Here is a 19306-nt window from a genome sequence, read left to right on the forward strand (position 1 = left end):
AAGAAGGCATCTTTATCTTGTGCCCCTCATCTCTACAACCTGCCCCCTTCCAGGCTCATTGGCCTTCTTTCTGTTCCAAGAAATGAGCCAACCCCCTTTTCACCTTAAGATATTTGCATTTGCTGTTTCCTCTGTTTGGAAGGTTTTTCCCCAGTTTGTTGCACATCTAGCTCGTTATCTCAGATATCTGTCCTAAATTAGTTCTCCTCACCTTACTCTATAACACCACCATGTTTTATTTTCATTATAGTATTTATTACACTTTGAAGATTATTTTTTTATCTTCCCACCAGATCGAACCCTTAGTACCTCACTCACTGAGTGAATAAATAGCCTACTCCTTCTGTACCTGGAGATCCTGGATAGTATTGGGTTATACCAGTAGGCTATCTGTGTTATACCGATAAGCCATCAGAGCTCTTTAGAGAGATATGTATATATTCCCTATTTCATTCTCATCTTGGTTTATTACAAAGTCTTTTGTGGTTCCAGAACAGCAGTGACTTAAAAATACCAAGGCCTCTCAGGGGACAGCGCCCTTGCTCTACCCAGGCTGACCTGCAGGGGATGGTATATCTGGAGGTCTCCTTCGGTGCACGCCGGCACCCTACTGCATAGAGACGCAGACGTTGGAGAAGTGGCGTGCAGAGGCGGGGCAAACCGGAAGGGGCAGTGTCTTCCGCGAAACCCGCCCCTCCAGGGAGGCTCTCCTGTCTCGCCCCGCCCCTTCCCCCGCCCGGACGGCCATGGCCATTCCCGGCATCCCCTATGAGCGGCGGCTTCTCATCATGGCGGACCCTAGAGATAAGGCGCTTCAGGACTACCGCAAGAAGCTGCTGGAGCACAAGGAGATCGACGGCCGTCTCAAGGAGTGTGAGTGCACCTTTCTTTCCACATAATCTCGTGCCCGGACCCGCTCCCGTCTCTGACAAAGCGGAGGCCTTTGGCCGAGCTCGGCAACCGAGCCCCGAGGAGAGAAGGCCTCAGTTTGGAGACAAGGCGCTTTGTCATCCCCGCCTATAGCTTCGGAAGCCGAGCCTCTTCGGGCGTGAAAATGGTCCAGTCTGGTCCAGGTGACAGAGAGAACATCCCCAGTTCTGAGATGGAATTGGAAGATGACCAGAGGGGAGTGGGGAAGAAGTGGGTCACAGGGATGTTTCCAGGTTAAGGTGCAAGGAGTGCGGCGTTGGTGGAGTCCCGGGACCCGGAGGCGGAAAGAGACTTAAGTCAAAGAAGCTCAAGCAAGAGACGAGACTCGGGTAGTTGGCTTGTTAGTGGAATGGAAAGCCGAACGCGGAGTTTAAGAGAGAAGTGTCCATCGGTCAATCATAGTCCTCTTCTTTTTTCCTCGTGTTTTGAATTGTACTCTGTCAGGCACACAATTTTCCCTTACTCCTGAACCAAAAGAGTACTTCTAATTTTTCTTAGTGCACCGTCACTGACAAACCTGAATGGTTTAAATAATGAAGGAAGACCTTAACTGTATAATTCTGTGGCGCTTTATTTAGGTTAGAAAGCCAAAGAGTAACAGTTCATGTGGGTAGGTGAAGTGAGGAAGGGTCTAACTCTTTTATCATTCGGGTTTGTAATCTCAAATCCGGAAGTGTCAGAATGTCAATATCTGTTATGAATGTAACCTAATATGTGCTCAAACAAGTAAGTGTTCCTGATAAAGAAAATAAAAACATGGTGCTTTCTCTGTAACATTTCGTTTTGAAACATGTCATCTGCAAATGGCATTATGTTTTTTGTGGTTTGATATAGTGGATATAAAATACACGTAAAGTGAAATAGACTTAAATAAACTTAAATAAAGTGAGACTTAGTGACTTAAACTCGCTAAGATTATTTAATTTAAAATGTTCAAATTATATTTTTCAGTAAGGGAACAATTAAAAGAACTTACCAAGCAGTATGAAAAGTCTGAAAATGATCTGAAGGCCCTACAAAGTGTTGGGCAGGTAGGTAATGGAGTTTGGGGTATAGAGGGTGATGGTGATTTGTTTTTTTAGCTCTTGGCAAAAAGTAATGCTTTTTTTTTCTTTCTTTCTTAGATTGTTGGTGAAGTACTTAAGCAATTAACTGAAGAAAAATGTAAGTGTATTAGATTGTTAGTAAAGAAAAAAAGAGCAGACTCCCCTCCCTCCCACCACCAACTTTTGAAATGCTTATTATTTTAATGACTGTAATGAAGGTAGATGATATTCTTGCATAGACTTAAGTTGTCTTTCAATTCTTGTCTTTTGGAGAACAGAAATAAAACTCAATCTGCCATCAATGTGGATATATTTATTTTTTACTTTATATTTTTCAATTTGTTTTTTCATTTTCTTCCTCTAGTCATTGTTAAAGCTACAAATGGGCCAAGATATGTTGTGGGTTGTCGTCGACAGGTAACATTTTACATTTCTATAGTGCTTTATAATTGACAAAAGTGCTTTCATGTAAGGTATTTAATTCTCAAGGTAAGCAGGTCAGGCATTATGCCCATAACTCCCAAAGGTGACTTGTTCAGATATAGCTAATTATTAGCAAAGCCTGAACTCAGACCATGGGTTTGACTCCCGGTAGTCTCTACTTTTCTGCTCTATTGCATTGCCTCAGTCAGCTCTACACACTGAGAAATCAAAGAATTTTAGAAGTGAAAGAATCTCAGATTATTTTATTTTAGTGTCTTTTTTTGAAGAGGTCTTAAAAGTATTAGACCTTATAAATTACATTTTATATTTAAACATTCAAAAATATTACTTATAGTCTTTACTAGAGGCTAAATTGATTTTGTATGAGTTCATTTAAATTAGAATCGGCAAATTGAAATAACTCCAGATTTTATCTTGCAGTCATCAGAAATCACCAACAAATGGCTTTGGATCATTTAGTAGCCTCTGAAGCCAATTTATGTACTACCCTATTCTTTAGAAAGCGTCTTTAGCGAATTCTTATAAACTCATTGGAAGAGCTTTCTAAACTGAATATTTGTTATGTCAGGTTCAGGTTTTAAAACATTGATATGACATGGCTACAGAATTGAATTTTTCCTAGGGACTAAATTCAGTCTTAAGATTTTGCCTAGCATGTAAGTGGGATGACATTTTCTAAATCAAAATTTCAGTTGCCTAATCCGACAGGATATTTATGTCCCTTTCAGGGCCCTCTGGATGCCAAAAGTTGGCATTTCTAAGATATTTTGTGGTTGTATGAGGGGCAAGAGAGTATTTGAAAACTGGAAAATATTAGAAAAGCCAGAGTATATATCCCCTATAGATGTAAATGTTGAAATAGCTTCATATTCATCTCTATTTAAGCTCATTTTCAAGTACAGTGGTCCCTTGTTATCCGTGGGGTGTATGTTCCAAGACCCCCAGTGGATGCCTGAAACCTGGGCATATACCAAACCTTATATATGCTATGTTTTTTCCTCTACATACATACCTATGATAAAGTTTAATTTAAAAATTATGCACAGAAAGAGATTAATAAAATAGAGCAATTATTAAAAAAATATGCTGTTACAAAAGTCATGTGAATGTGGTCTCAAAATATCTTGTACAAATTTAATGCCTTTTCCATCTTAACTCAGCACTTGTCATGCCCTGTCGCCATAACTTTTGCAGTTTGAGGCGTGACAGCAAAACTAGCACAGGTTTCTTTTTTCTTCTTCACAATTGCATGGATAGAGGATTTGTTCTTACTCTAGATTATAGCAACCTCAGCATATGATTTTTATTTCCTTATTAAGTCGAGAACTTTCCCCGTTTCATTAGGAAGCGGTCTGTGGCTTCTCTTTGCCATATCTGAATGGCCAGCATCACTACCATTGTGCTTTGGGGCCATTATTAAGTAAAATAAGGATTATTTGACCACAAGTACTTCAATCAGCAGGACAGTGGATCTGATAAGCGAGAGGGCTACTACGCTGGACAAAGGGATGATTCATGTCCCAAGGACAGAGCTTTCATCACGCTACTCAGAACAGCATGAAATTTAAAACTTAGGATTAGTTTATTTCTGGAATTTTTCATTTAATATTTTCAGGTAACTGAAAATGTGGATAAGGGGAAGACTACTGTACCTGACAATTATTCTTAGTTTAATCCATTATATTAAACCTAGTATTTAGTATATCTTCACTTCATTTTAATTGGCACTAAATCCTAAACTGAGCGCTGTTTGCAAAATCCTGTGAAAAGTGGTCAGTAATTTGTATGATTCTGAAGTTGTATTGGCAAGCAGTTTATTATTTTTTTTGTTGCACTTTTCGAAAAAACTAAAAAATTATAGTTTTTTCGAAAAATAACTTTATTTTTGACAAGTAACAGCCTGAGTGTGATTTGAATCTATTTGGATAGATTATCTCCACTTCTATCCAAATAAGTTAAATACGCCAATAAATTGTTAAGTATGATTCAACTTAATATGTACAGTAATGTATTTACCATAGTGTCTGGCATGTAGCAAAAGCATGAATGAAGGTTGCTGGGTTTTTTTTGTTTGTTCTTTAGAATTTTAATAAAAAATCTCTAAGGGGAAATAGAGTGCATATCCCCCTTATCTCCTATGATCACATAACACATACTTCCCAAAACTATAGTTTTTAAAATAAATCTAATGGACATACCTTTAAGATGCTTTCCTTTCCTTCCCCTCCAAATGTTCATTAAGGGATTTCTGTATAAATGCTTTGGTACCAATTGCCAAAGTCACTGTACTACAGTGCCTAAGTCAAAATAATGAGCAAAACTATATTAAATAGTGAGCCTTTGAAAGTAAAATATTGCAGTCAGTTCCTTCTTCAAAAACAAGGTTGTTGCCACCTCAGACTTTATATATTAGTGATTTCTCATTTCACACTGAGATTGCACAAAAGGGCACTCTTTTAAGGAGCAGAAGGAAATAACTTTGAATTACTACTTTTTATAAACCCTTCCCTTGGGCATGGTGTTTATAATCTAATCTTAGTGTTCTCTCCGAAGGGTAAAAATGATTATTTGGCTTCTAACTATGCTCTTGTTAGAGTGTTATTCCCCTTTTCAAGTGTTTGTGTAACACCTTTTGTTTTACACAATTAGCTTGACAAAAGTAAGCTGAAGCCAGGAACAAGAGTTGCTTTGGATATGACTACACTAACTATCATGAGGTAGGTTTCTTGTACTATTTAGTTTACGTCTCATTTTCACGGAGGGAAGATTTTATCCAAAATATATGCTTCTTGAGATCACTGAATATTTTGCCACTTTTCCGCTTTTCCTAATTTCAAATTAATTTAAACATGTTTTTTTTAAAAAATAATAAATTTATTTATTTGGCTGCATTGGGTCTTCATTGCTATGCATGGGCTTTCTCTAGTTGCAGTGAGCGGGGGCTACTCTTTGTTGCGGTGCACGAGCTTCTCATTGCGGTGGCTTCTCTTGTTGTGGAGCACAGGCTCTAGGCACGTGGGCTTCAGTAGTTGTGGCACGCGGGCTCCGTAGTTGTGGCTTGCAGTCTCTAGAGCGCAGGCACAGTAGTTGTGGTGCACGGGCTTAGCTGCTCCATGGCATGTGGGATCTTCCAGACCAGGGCTCGAACCCGTGTCCCCTGCATTGGCAGGCGGATTCTTAACCACTGTGCCACCAGGGAAGTCCCAGCATGATTTTCCAAGATCACCTACAGGTGCTTGCATAAGCAAGTCATTTATACTCTATTTGTAGGCTGAGAGAAAATACATCTTTTAAAAGAAAAATACACACCTTATTATTACAGGTATTTGCCAAGAGAGGTGGACCCACTGGTTTACAACATGTCGCATGAGGACCCCGGGAATGTTTCTTATTCTGAGATCGGAGGTTTGTCAGAACAGATTCGGGAGTTACGAGAGGTTGGTAGTGTGTGCTTTATTCTCTGAACTTACTAAGAAGTAGTACGGGTTTTAAAATGCCTGAAGGGAGAAAGAGGATGTAAAATCACTTTGTCCAAATAGTGTTTACTGAATATTATATATATAATATTTTTGACAAGAGAAGAAAAGCACTGAATCTCTAGCTATGAAAATTATGGGTTTTTGTTAAATTTGGAGATAATTTGGTGTTTGAAAAATCCTGCTCTTTTTATGACCAAGAAGGAAAAAAAGCTAAGAATAATGGATGTAATCCACTGCCCATACCATCTGGTATTTTGTTTATCTTAGTAGTTTAGTTGGGTCAGAGCACATTTGGATAGTGTGTGTAATGTAGTTTTTCCCATAACCTCATTGATTTCCTATTGCCCTTAAATAGAGTAAGTTATCTGTGCCTTAAATATTTTATTTTGATAAAGCTGTTTGCTGTCATTTAAGAAAAATATTGGCTTTAGCGTGGCTTAAACTTTAAGTTCTTACATGAAGAATCAAATCAGGGTTGCCTTGCTTTACAACACAGATAGCTTCTTAACAATTCTCTTTTAAGCAAATTACATTGTTGTATTGATTTCATCTTAATTTAGGATGGAAATACTCAGGAATGAATTTGATTAATTAGAATGGCTTACATTATCTGATTTAAGCCCTAAACCAGTAGTTTTCAAACTCCAGCACTTTAAATTTTCTGGAACTCTTATTAAAGATACAGATTCCTAGGCGCTCTGCATGGTTTTGATGCAGTGGCTTGGGGGTGGGGCACAGGAATTAGCGTTTAAACAAGCATTCCAGGTGATTATGAAACCAAGTTGTTTTTTTTTTTTCAACCATACTTGCAGAAGCATTGGCCTAAGCATAAATAAAAGCCTATTCTTTTCACATTATAGTTAATGAAAAGAGGAAGAACAAGTGCTTCATGAAACAGTGAAATATTTTACAGCGATTTGCTGCATCAGCCATAGGAGCAGAATGAACCTCTCTCACACACACACACAGACACACGCACACACACCAAGGACATGCAGTATATACATCTGCAGACAATTGCGAATATTAATTTCTCACAATTTTGGCGTGTCTTAATCATACCTTATGGACAGAGTTATTCAGTAGAGGTTTATCTCTCAAGTAAAGAGTTTAAACTGGGCAGTCAAATCCTCACTTTTGCTGTTCTCCACTTTTCTTTCTTTGAATCAGTCTTAGAACATTGAGAGCAGAATTTATGTTTTTTTTAAAGACTACTATGACAAAATGCCAACATAAGAACATTTTACGTACCATTTCTCTTAGTGGCAGTTATATCTTACCAAAGTTCCCCATTTTATAATTACTTTTTGTTGTATTCAGAAGCACACCAGTGTAATCTTTTTGTTTTTTTGCTTAACTGATTTTTTGTAGTGTTAATTGTTTCGTTGAGGCATAATTTACCTTCAGTAAAATTCATATTTTTTAAATGTACAGTTCAAATGTGTTTGACAGATTATATGCCCGTGCAAACATCACTCTAGTCAAGTGTGTGGTTATTTTAGCAAGTGTGTTAAATAATAAATAAATAGTTCAAAGTACCACATGCTTTTTAATTAATTAATTTAAAAAATATTTTAAGATTTTTAGATTTAAGAGATATCTTACATCTATCTGAAGAAAAACCTCTAATATAAATGGTTTTACATAGCACTGAATTCTAGATCTATTACGAATTATGATGTATATATGTAAATCTGCTGATAGTTTACTTAAAATATTTGAAAGTACATCAAAATCTTTACTAACGTTTTAAGAAACATGCAACTTCTTTTCTAGGTAATAGAATTACCTCTTACAAACCCAGAATTATTCCAACGTGTAGGAATAATACCTCCAAAAGGCTGTTTGTTATATGGACCACCAGGTTGGTATTAAATCATGTCTGCCCCACTATGAGCGAATGAATGAATGAAGGAGTAAAAAAATGAGATGGAGATAATTAACGTGACAATTCCAGCCTCCATTCTGTTCAGAGTAAGGAAGGGATTGGGGATGTGTGTCTACTGTTTTCTTAGTCTTGCTTAGTCCTCTTGTGCTTCATAGGGTATATATATCTAAACATGCCATGTGATTCTAAGCAATGGTCTTGTGTGGTTCACAGACCTCTGGGTGTCCCAGAGACACTTTCAGGGATTCTGCAAGGTCAGAATTACTCTTGTAATACTAAGATGTCAACACAGTGAAAAAGAAAAAAGCAACTAACATCTGTGCTGATGGTGCAAAGCAATGAGGGTAAAGCTACTCATGCCGTAGTATGAATCAATTAAGTCAGTGGCACAAAATGGTATAGTAGTCATTGTGTTCGGGGCCACTCACATTTGCAGTATTTTTTAAAAAAGATGTCAGTTTCACTTTAAAATGTCCTTGCTAAAGCATTAAAAATATTAACTTTTGATCCTTGAATATGTGTTGTATTCTGTGATGAAATGGAAAATACATATAAAGTACTTCTGTTGCATACTGAATAAGATATCTCCAGGAAAAGCATTTGTGTGATTATTTGAGTTGCCTGCTGTATTAGCTGCTTTTCACGGAATGCCATTTTTACTTGAAAGGATAATTTACAGTCAGTTATCAGACTGGTTATTGGTTACCTTGCACACATTTTTTTTTTTTAATTTATTATTTATTTATTTATTTATGGCCGTGTTGGATCTTCATTGCTGTGCGTGGGCATTCTCCAGTTGCGGCGAGCAGGGGCTACACTTCGTTGCTGTGTGCGGGCTTCTCATTGCAGTGGCTTCTCTTGTTGCAGAGCAGGGGCTCTAGAGCCCAGGCTCAGTAGTTGTGGCGCACGGTTTAGTTGCTCCATGGCATGTGGGATCTTCCTGGACCAGGGATCAAACCCATGTCCCCTGCATTGGCAGGCGGATTCTTAAGCACTGTGCCACCAGGGAAGTCCCTGCACACATTTTTTTTAAAAAATGAATGAAGTTAGCCAGTCATGTTAAAGTAAACAACTGGCACCATCTGTAGCCAGTGATAAAACTTGAGCTTTCAAACAAAAATTGAGTTTTTGAAAACTTTACCTCTGGTACTATGAGCTTGACAACTTTCTAATGTATTTGTTAATATAAGACAGGATGAGATCGGAGATGGTATTAACAAATGTGACTTTTTAATATTATATAATGGAAAATGCCAGTATTTGGAAGATTTTCATAACCCACTGAATCAGTAATTTCCAAATAACAAATACTTGACATTACAATATCATATGTAGGCAAAGGTCCACTCAGTGTTCAGTATAGCCCAATGTATTTGAATGTACAAGTTTCCATCACAGTCTCTTTGTAAGTTGGCTTTGATATATTTCTAAAGTTATGTATTCAGTTTGCTTAAAATAAAATTAGAAGGGATATTTTGAATAAAATTTTAAATTTTAATATTGAGTGGAAGTGCTTTGGGATTTTAAATGATTTTAAATGCTTTTATTTAAGACTTAGCTTACATTTTGCAAAATTTACTATTCAAAGGATTACATTCTTAAAGGCTTTTGAAAATTTGTTTTACTTTCCATTTAATTAGGACTTCATTTATCATTCCTAGGTACAGGAAAAACACTCTTGGCACGAGCTGTTGCTAGCCAGTTGGATTGCAATTTCTTAAAGGTAAAGGGAATATTCTTTTTGTAGCTATTGAAAATAAATTTTATTTGAATTTTCCTATGTTTACCATAATGTTTTTCCTTTAATCAGGTTGTATCTAGTTCTATTGTAGACAAGTACATTGGTGAAAGTGCTCGTTTGATCCGAGAAATGTTTAATTATGCCAGGGACCATCAGCCATGCATCATTTTTATGGATGAAATAGATGCTATTGGTAAGAATAACACTTCTTAAAATTTATTTTAAACTTTTCTTGAACTGTTAGGAATATTCTTTTAATCTAAAAGAACTTTTTCCCTCTCTTTTCACCTCTAACTGCAATTTGTGTGAAGTAGCAAAATGAATTGAATGTTACTTTAAAAAAATTCTTAAGAAAATTTAACCACTCTCAATAAATAACCTTTAACACTGAGAAAATGATAAACATACCAAAATCAATTCTAATTTTGTCAGTGTAATTCTTGTTAATTTATTTTCATCTTAATGTTTTAAACCCCAGATACTATCATTTTCATATTTTCTTAAATGATGCTTAAAGAGGAAAGGAGTAATGCATATGAGTTTCCACATCATTATTTTAGGTGGTCGTCGGTTTTCTGAGGGTACTTCAGCTGATAGAGAGATTCAGAGAACTTTAATGGAGGTAATATTTGGTAAAGCCTGTTTGTAAAGAAATCAATGTTTATAAAGTGAAGAAGTGAACATTGGATATTTGAAGGTCAAAATATGGATAATGGTTTAAATGAAGAATGCACTTAAGTATGAAATTTGAAAGTACAGTATTGACAGGAATGAACACTTTTCTTTACCACAATCTCTAGTAAGAAAGTGAGTACTAGAAAATAATAGGGATATCTACAAAATTTCATGCGAGTTACAGCTGTACCGTTCTACATTTTTTGAGCAGACTGGCCATTTAAAAAATTATATATTGTACCTACATTGTGAATGTGATTTTGTGTTCGTTTTATTCAGATATTTTATGAGTGACAAATATATTTAAACTAGTGGCAATAAATGAATTGTAACTATGTATGAGGCTGCTCTAAAAATTACTAATACTTTCCTCTCTTTATTGCTGAGAATGAAAGGAAACTAAAATAGTTTTGATTATTGAAGATGGATGATGGGATATTGAAATGTATATTAAAGTCTTTTCCCACTCCACATTCTGTGAAAGTGATGGCAAGATTCCAAACACATTTTCCAACTCCTATGAATAGATAGGTAGCATAGGTAATGCATTGTCAACTACTGTCTCAGTAGGGATGTTTGAAAATTGTTTTTTATAAATTGCTCAGAAAAGACAGTATTTTAAAATTAGTTGTAGAGTCTATTAGAAGCCTTAAATTGAGGTATTTTTTTAAAACGCAGATACTAGTTTTATTCATGTAGCTGATATGTTGTTAGCTAACACTTAGGGTATGTTAGACATATTGGCATGAAGAAATAGACATATTGTCAGGCTAGCTTTGTTTTAAAGTGTTTGTTGAATGCAGTTAGATTTTTCAACATTTGTTCAAGAAAACTTTAGGAATTGAAGGAAAAGTGTTAGGTATCTCAGTATTTCTGTGTAAGTAGAATTATATGAAAAGATATTTAATGGATTTATTATCAAGTTTGTAGAAAATCATTGTTTCCAGTTATCCTGATGTAAATTTTATGTCTGGCATGCCATAAGCTCTTGAAACATTATTTTAAAAGTAATTGTAACAAAAAAATTCGAATGTTGGAAATCAGATCCACATAACTTAGTTTCATAATTCGTGACTGGATGGATGCCTTCAGATTTATTAAAACTATCTGATAGCTATACAAAGGTACATAGTTGAATAATCTATCTTGGAGACTTCCCTGGCAGTCGATTGGTTAAGACTCTGTTCTTCCCCGGCAGGGGACACGGGTTCGATCCCTGGTCGTGGAACTAAGATCCTGCATACTGCAAGGCACGGCCAAAAAAAAAACATTAAATAATCTATCTTGGAACTTTTAGAATGGAATATATATCCCTTTATGTAAGAGAGAAAAAAATATGATTCCATCAAACGATCATTCTGCACATCACATATGTATCTGTAAGCAATACATTTCATGGTCTTAGTCATTTTATAAAAGGTGTGTGCTATGTGTTTTTTTAATGGTTGGGATGCTTTATAAAATGTGCCTTTGATTTATATTCACAAATATATTCTTAGCTACTGAATCAAATGGATGGATTTGATACTCTACATAGAGTTAAAATGATCATGGCTACAAACAGACCAGATACACTGGATCCTGCTTTGCTTCGTCCAGGCAGATTAGATAGAAAAATACGTAAGTTAAGCTTTTGTGCCTGCTGTCCATTTCTCTTTGTCTATGTCCATTTCTCTTCCCATACCTCCTCCTCACCCCCTACTTTATTTAAAAAACAAAAAACCTGACTGCAAAAGAATTTCTTATAATTTTCTTATTTTCAGATATTGATTTACCAAACGAACAAGCAAGGTTAGATATATTGAAAATCCATGCAGGTCCCATTACAAAGCATGGTGAAATAGGTAAGTAAATAACCTATTTTATATATATTTACATTTGGTAAATGAAGTAAAATGCTATTGGATATCACTGATAGTCTACCAAATCTAGTTTTAAATTCAGGAAACATGTGGTCTTGAATTTAGCTAATAGTTATTGAGCATGTGCTATATGCTAAGAATTGTCCTAAGTGCTGAGGATATAGCAATGAACAAAACAGATAAATTCCTGCCTTTATATAACTTACATTTTTGTCAGGAAAGGCAGGTGAAGAAAGTAAAATATTCACTTGACCCTTGAGCAAAATGGGTTTGAACTGTGTGGGTCTACTTATACGTGGATTTTTTTTTTAACTAGTAAATGCTATAGTACGACCTGGTTGGGGTTGGTTGAATCCACAGATGCAGAACCATGAACATGGAGGGCCGCTATGAGTTACGTGCAGATTTTCGACTGTGCCACCAGGGAAGCCCGAATGTATACATTTTGAATAGAGATGGGGAGGAGGAGGCACAGGGAACGCCTTACCAAGGTGATTTTTAAGCAGTGACGTAAAAGGTGAAGGAGCTAAGTATGGATATTTGGGGGAAGATCATGCAGAGGGAACAGCAAGTAAGAAGGCCTTGAAGTAGGTGCGTGCATGGAACATTCCAGGAGCAGTATAGAGGTCAGGGTGTCTGTGGCAGAGTTATTGGGATGGTAGCAAGTGAAATAAATCATAGAAGTAATGGGAATCAGATTGTATAGAGCCTTACTGAGGCCGTTGTGTAGGAACTTTGGCTTTTGTTTTTAGTGAAATGGATTCCATTGGAGGATTGTGAGCAGAGGAATGATATGACCTTACTTTTTATTGTTTTTAACTTTGTATTACAGAAAATTAGAAATACATAAAAGTAGAGATGAGTATAATCTTATCAGGAATTCATCCCCCAGCTTCAGTAATTAACCCTTGGCCAATCTTGTTTCATCTGTAATCTCTCCCACCTCTTACCTTCCTTCTGGATTTTTAAAAAGCAAATTCCAGGGCTTCCCTGGTGGCGCAGTGGTTGGGAGTTCGCCTGCCGATGCAGGGGACACGGTTCGTGCCCCGGTCTGGGAGGATCCCACGTGCCGCGGAGCGGCTGGGCCTGTGAGCCATGGCCGCTGAGCCTGTGCGTCCGGAGCCTGTGCTCCGCAACGGGAGGGGCTGCAGCAGTGAGAGGCCCGCGTACCACAAAAAAAAAAAGGGCAAATTCCAGTCATTATCATTTCATCTGTAAATATTTCAGAATTCACTTATGTTAAATAGATCATCTGGCTGTAGCCAGAGGGACAAGGATAGAGACAAGAGGATCTATTAGGAGGTTATTTCAGTAATGCAGGCAAAAGATGATGGTGGCTTGGTCCAAGGTGGTAGCAAAATCTTTTAAAATAATGAGATTCTGGACATATTTTGAAAATAGAGGTGACAGGGCTTGCTAATGAATCAGATGTAGGGTGTGAGCTAAAGAGAAGAACCAGGGAAGACTTAGGTTTTTTACTCATGCAACTGAACAAATGGAATTGCCATCAATTAAAGCGAGGGAAGACTGGAAAGATTCGGTTTTAAAGGGAGAATGAGGAATTTGATTCTGGCAATATTTAATTTGAGATGCCAGTTAGATAGCCAAGTAAAGATGTTGATTAGTAATTCTGTGTACATCAATAGTTCGTTGGGGTGGTCTGTGCTAGAGTTATAAATGTGGCTAATATCAGCATAAAAATGGTTCCAAGGAAGAGAATGTTGATAGAGAAGGGATTCAAAACTGGAGCTAATTCCAGCATTAAGAAGTTGAGAGGACATAAAAAAAGTTGAGAGGAAGAACCATCAAAGGAGACTGAGGAAGGTTAGTCACAGAGATAGGAGTTAACCAGGACCTGATGGTGTCCTGGAGAATAAATGAAGAAATACTATAGGGAGGGACTAATTTCCTGTCAAATGCTGACAGTGGGTCTGATAAGAAGAGTTCTGAGATTGGATTTACTATGTGAAGATCATTGGTGACCTTATCAAAAGAAATTTCTTTGGAGTGGTAGGAGTGAGAGCCTTGTTCAAATGGATATCAGAGAGATGGGGACATGAGGCATTGAGTTTAGACACCTCTTTCAAGGAGTTCTCTAGTGAAGGGGAGAAGAGAAGAAATGGAGCTGCAGCAGAAATGGAGATGAGGACTTGGGGTTTTCTTTAAGATGCATGTACTTACAACACTTTTTTTTTATGTTGATGGGAATGATCTAGGAGAGAGATACAAGTTGATAATGTGCTATTTTTGAAGAGAGGTTGGCTTTGTCTATGAGCATAGACTTCTCAGGAGAATAAGAGGAAAGGCAGCATATATTAGATGCTGATGATAACAGGTTCTTAAATACGGCAGGTACTTAGAGGATTTTTCTTCTGAATGCATTTATTCTCTCAGTGAAATAGAAAGCAAGTTAAGAGTGAAAATGGGAAAGTACTGTTAGAGATTTGAGGACAGAGGAAAAATTACAAAATAGTTATCTATAGAAGTGAGAGACCGGACTAGTGTAAAGGCCAGCGAGCCATGTATTCTACTGTGGGCTAAATTCTGTATGCTTTCTGTTTTTGTAAATAAAGTTTTGTTGTAGCACAACCACTCCCACTCATTTACATATTGTCTATGACTACTTTCCCACTACAGTGGCAGAAATGAGTAGTTTTGACAGAGACCATATGACCTACAAAGTCTGAAGTATTTACTGTCTTGCCCATTACAGAAAGTTTGCTGACCCCTGGACTAGAGGCATCTAGTATAATTGCTAAGCAACTTTAAAAACTTTTTACAAGTTAGTGGTCCAAAATAATTACAAATAGTTGACCATTGCCTTTCTCATTACTCATGTGAAAGTTTTGAGTTGGAAAGACTGAGCTGAATTTACCAGCTTCTTCCAATACTGAGCTCTTGCTAGGTGCTAGATGCTGTGCTAACCTTAGGAATTTCTGCTCTCCAGAAGCTTACATGAACTTGAACCTGAATGAAGACTAATTAATGAATTATCTGTGTGATTTCAAATAGAGATTGACATACTCCAGATTGCCTGACAAGGGTGTCTTATCACAGTTTTTCACATTGTAGTAGCTTATGTGTCTCTTCTCGCTATTCTACATCAAGTCTGTAACTGCTACCTTAAACCAGCAGCAGCTCTTCATTTCGTCTGTCACGTGGATAGAAAGGTCACTTAACTATTACTGTTATCATAGATCTGATACCTCAACACTTGGAGCTTTCACAGAAACCAGAAAAGCTAGTCAATGTTTACTCTAGCATTTAAAAATTCTGTATGATAAAATGATGTCTGAAGACTATTTTTGGTATATTTTATATTTGCCTTATGTGATTAAATTCCATTATGGTTACAGTTGGTTTTGAATATTCTAGATTTATTCAAATTAGATACTTGGTTACAGTTTTAATAAGAGTCATAGCTTGACATATCTAAAGTTCACATGCGCTTAACAGTTTCTCTGTGTAGAAACAGGTTAAGATGCTTTCAGATCTTGCTATTTCTTGGTTTTAGCGTTTTAGAAGTATGTTTATTTCTGCTTGGTGCTGGTTTACTTAACAGAAGTATTGATTTTAGTTGTTAATGTTGTGTAATGTTAACAGAGATGATGCTTAGCTGACTAAATTTGAAGCAAGCTCTTAAGTTAAATTTTCTATATGGGAATAAATCCAAAAAAGGTCTCCTATTATTATTTTTTAACTGATTTCCAGTATTTTTCCTAAACAGATTATGAAGCAATTGTGAAGCTTTCAGACGGCTTTAATGGAGCAGACCTGAGAAATGTTTGTACTGAAGCAGGTAAGGGTTTAAAGTACAGTTTTTACTATTGATTTTGATTTGTTTAATTTGCTAAAAATGTGTTTGGGCTTGTCCAAAAGCAGAGCCTGAGCTTTGCAAGGATTTGAGTGCTTGTTATTTTCTGGGAAATTGATTCCAAGAAGTAGAGAATAGGGCAAGTGAAATGGGAAGAGGGAAAGCTGTTATAAGGGTGCATCTTTGAAATAACTGTTGTAAGCAAGAGGGGTTTGATTCTGATGAGACCTCAGAGAAACATACAGAATTCTTTCCAGGATTATCTGGCTGCAATATGGGAGACTAGACATTTATTTACCAGCTGTCATCCTCCATTCCTCCATGGGATGAGATTTGCCCTTGGGGATGTTAACTTCTTTGCACTTATGGATGCCTTAGGGTAGAATGTGGAAAGACATGCATAGTGATAGCATGCTGTCCCCCTGGAGTAAGTCTGAGACTGTACAGAGCTATCTGCCACACCTGTGGCTGAAATCCGACTGGGCCAGCACTGGGGGTATCTGCTACAAAATGGATGACATGCCTTCTGATACTAGCCTGTCAGTAGTTACCTTTGAAAGATTGATTTATGAATTTTGTGTTCATTCAACTTGTGGAAATGTAGTAGTTTTTTAGTATAATTTTCTCTGTGGATTGTGTGATTTTATTTTTATTTCTGGTACCAAGTGGCTTTAAAACCATACATACGGTCATTTAGTTTTTGTCCTCCACACAGAATCTTAAAATTAAAAAAATATCTACAGTAGATTTTATAGTCACTGACTTTCATAGATTGCATATGAACACTTTTTAAGTATTACAATATGTGATTTCTTCTTGTTTTCATATCACCATTAGCCTTATTTTAACATTTCTTGTAAATTCAACAGACAGTGTTTAAAGAGGCTGCTCAGACATGGCTTCTCCATAGGAGTATCTTCATGGGTATACTGTGACTCAGTATCTGGATCAAAGAGCTGCAGGTCCAGAAACTCTCAGTACAAATCACATAAATCATGCTCACAAAGACTTACTAGTAAACAAAAATATTAAAAGGTAAGCAGTCAGTAGCCTGAACTACTAGGGGTAACTTATGACATTCTCCTTTCAAAATCTACACTAGACCAAATTATTATTAGAAGCTTGCTTTGGTGAAGATGGAATCCAAACAAAAGCAGTATCTAAATCTTAAAGGCTGATACCATTAAATTATATTCTCTCTTTTTCCACATATTTTTAAAAAGTTTATTTTTAGCTATTTCCAATAAAGAACTATAACTTCTGTGTGGATTACAATTTAAGCTTTTTAAACTTCTCATCTAGAGACATACTGAAATTCTTGAGTTTTCTTTTTATTAGTCTTCAAACCTTTTTTGTTAACATATCTTTCTGTGAGTTAAAATATACTTGATTCAATTATAGCTGTCTTTTTCCATTCAAATCCTGAGATTGTCATCCTTTTTGGATTAGAATGTATCTCACATTCACTCATTCACTAAATAATGATTTGGAAACAGTAATATGCACAAGGTTTGGAAAAATAACTTGCCTAATTTAGTTACAGCCTTCTAAACAGGTTTTAAAACTTCACTATTAAAAAAACCAGTCATTTCCATTCACCTGATTTCTGAGGACAGCATAGAATGACTATCGCCAAGATTCCTTATGTAGAAATCTTGAAAGGAAAGGGAAGACAGGAAGTAACCCTTGCAATTTTCTATTGCAACCCACTCATTTTATGTTAGTGAAAATTCAGTATAAGCAGATCCTCAATGAAAATAGTAGTAGGATTCACTTAATTAGTAGATAATGATAACTTACCAGCTTTAGCTTATCATGCAATTAGGATTGTCTCAAAATCTGGTACCCATATCTATGACACAACTAATGTTTAAAAAAAACCCACAAACCTTTTACCTCCTTGCCAAGTAGTATTTGACAAGTAACTTGTCAAAAACTTGAAAGCAAAAACTGAATGGTGATATTTGAATATGGAAGTCTTATAAAATACCAATTTGTACATAAAAAAGGTAAATTTTCTCACGTGAATGATGACACTGATTTTTGTTGACTTTCTTTAATTCCTATTCTCTATGCTTTTGATTATTAACAAGGAAAAGCTATGAAAATTACTGAGGTGTTTTGTGTTTTCCCAAACCATACATGTGCCCCCTACTTCCAGGGGATTGCTGCCTGTAGAGTTAGGAAACTTCTGCCTAAAATGTGTATGTGTTATTGATAGTTGGGTTTTGTTTTGTTTTTTTCAAAATGACATTGGATACAGGGACTGTGTGAGGTGGAATTTAAGTATACAGATAATTGGCTCACTGTTTTCTAGCTTTTGGTTTGGAAAATAGTGCTCACTATAGTTACGGAAATTAATTGAACAATAGTAGTGGTTTTTAGGAAATTAGAACTATTGGCTGAGAAGTAATACATCTAAGCTCCTTCACATTTATTCCATAGAATAATATTACATTATTTAGTTTTCTTTAAAGTTTTTTTAGATATAATTGACATATTAGTTTCATGTATACAACATAATGATTCAGTATTTGTATATATTATGAAATGATCACCATAATGAGTCTAGTTAACATTCCATCATCACACATAGAAAAGTATTTTTTTCTTGTGATCTACTCAGCATCTTTCAAATACACAGTGCAGTATTAATAAGTATAGTCACTATGCTGTACATTACATCCCCAGGACTTATTTATTTTTTTAAGTGGGAGTTTGTACCTTTTGACCACCTTTACCCATTTCACCTACCCTCTCTCTTAGTTTTCTTATAATAAATAATTCACATATTAAATATAGCAGTCATGTTGTTTTATTCTCCACAGGTATGTTTGCAATTCGTGCTGATCATGATTTTGTAGTACAGGAAGACTTCATGAAAGCAGTCAGAAAAGTGGCTGATTCTAAGAAGCTAGAGTCTAAATTGGACTACAAACCTGTGTAATTTACTCTAAGATTTTTGATGGCTGCATGACAGATATTGGCTTAATGTAAAAATAAAGTTAAGGAAAATTATGTATTGGCAAAAATGATCTTATTAAAAGAGTATGAATAAAAATGTATATGAATAACATTGTAAAAATTAGTAATTCTACTTTTAAGAAGTATGGAAGAAATTTGTATGTTTGTTAATGTTGCATTTATTGCAGCAGAAGTTATAAAAGAAGAGTATGTTGAAGCTTTTTGTATTTGCTGTGTATTTTGTAAAACCTTGAAAATGGTTTGAGACGGTAGTACCAGATAGCATTTCGTATGACTTATTTTATATCATTTGTTTTCCTCATCCTAAAAAGTTTAATAAAATCTGTTTGATTCAGTTCTCCTACATATATTCTTGTCTTTTATGAGACTACATTTACTATGGTCTAAACTATTTAATAACCAAGATGAAGTTGGGTTTAGATCGTAGACTTTTGAATTTTAT

The 19306-nt window shown here is 35.9% G+C and overlaps 1 protein-coding gene across 2 annotated transcripts; it reads left to right on the forward strand.

Annotated features, from left to right (window-relative positions):
* The first annotated feature begins 737 nt into the window (after positions 1 to 737).
* PSMC6 (proteasome 26S subunit, ATPase 6) lies at positions 738 to 19209 on the forward strand. Of its 2 annotated transcripts, none has more exons than XM_032623306.1 (14): positions 738 to 873; positions 1882 to 1961; positions 2055 to 2094; positions 2341 to 2393; positions 5070 to 5137; positions 5743 to 5857; positions 7676 to 7763; positions 9449 to 9510; positions 9598 to 9721; positions 10089 to 10150; positions 11703 to 11823; positions 11967 to 12047; positions 15793 to 15864; positions 16749 to 19209. In XM_032623306.1, exons 1-14 carry the CDS (start codon positions 747 to 749, stop codon positions 16757 to 16759), a joined length of 1104 nt encoding a protein of 367 aa, XP_032479197.1. In that variant the 5' UTR covers positions 738 to 746; the 3' UTR covers positions 16760 to 19209. The 2 variants fall into 2 exon arrangements, with proteins under 2 accessions (XP_032479197.1, XP_032479196.1); XM_032623305.1 differs by having other exon boundaries at positions 744 to 873; positions 18708 to 19209.
* Positions 19210 to 19306: the final 97 nt, after the last annotated feature.

Source organism: Phocoena sinus, chromosome 2 (genome assembly GCF_008692025.1).
Source record: "Phocoena sinus isolate mPhoSin1 chromosome 2, mPhoSin1.pri, whole genome shotgun sequence".
Lineage (NCBI taxonomy): Eukaryota > Metazoa > Chordata > Mammalia > Artiodactyla > Phocoenidae > Phocoena > Phocoena sinus.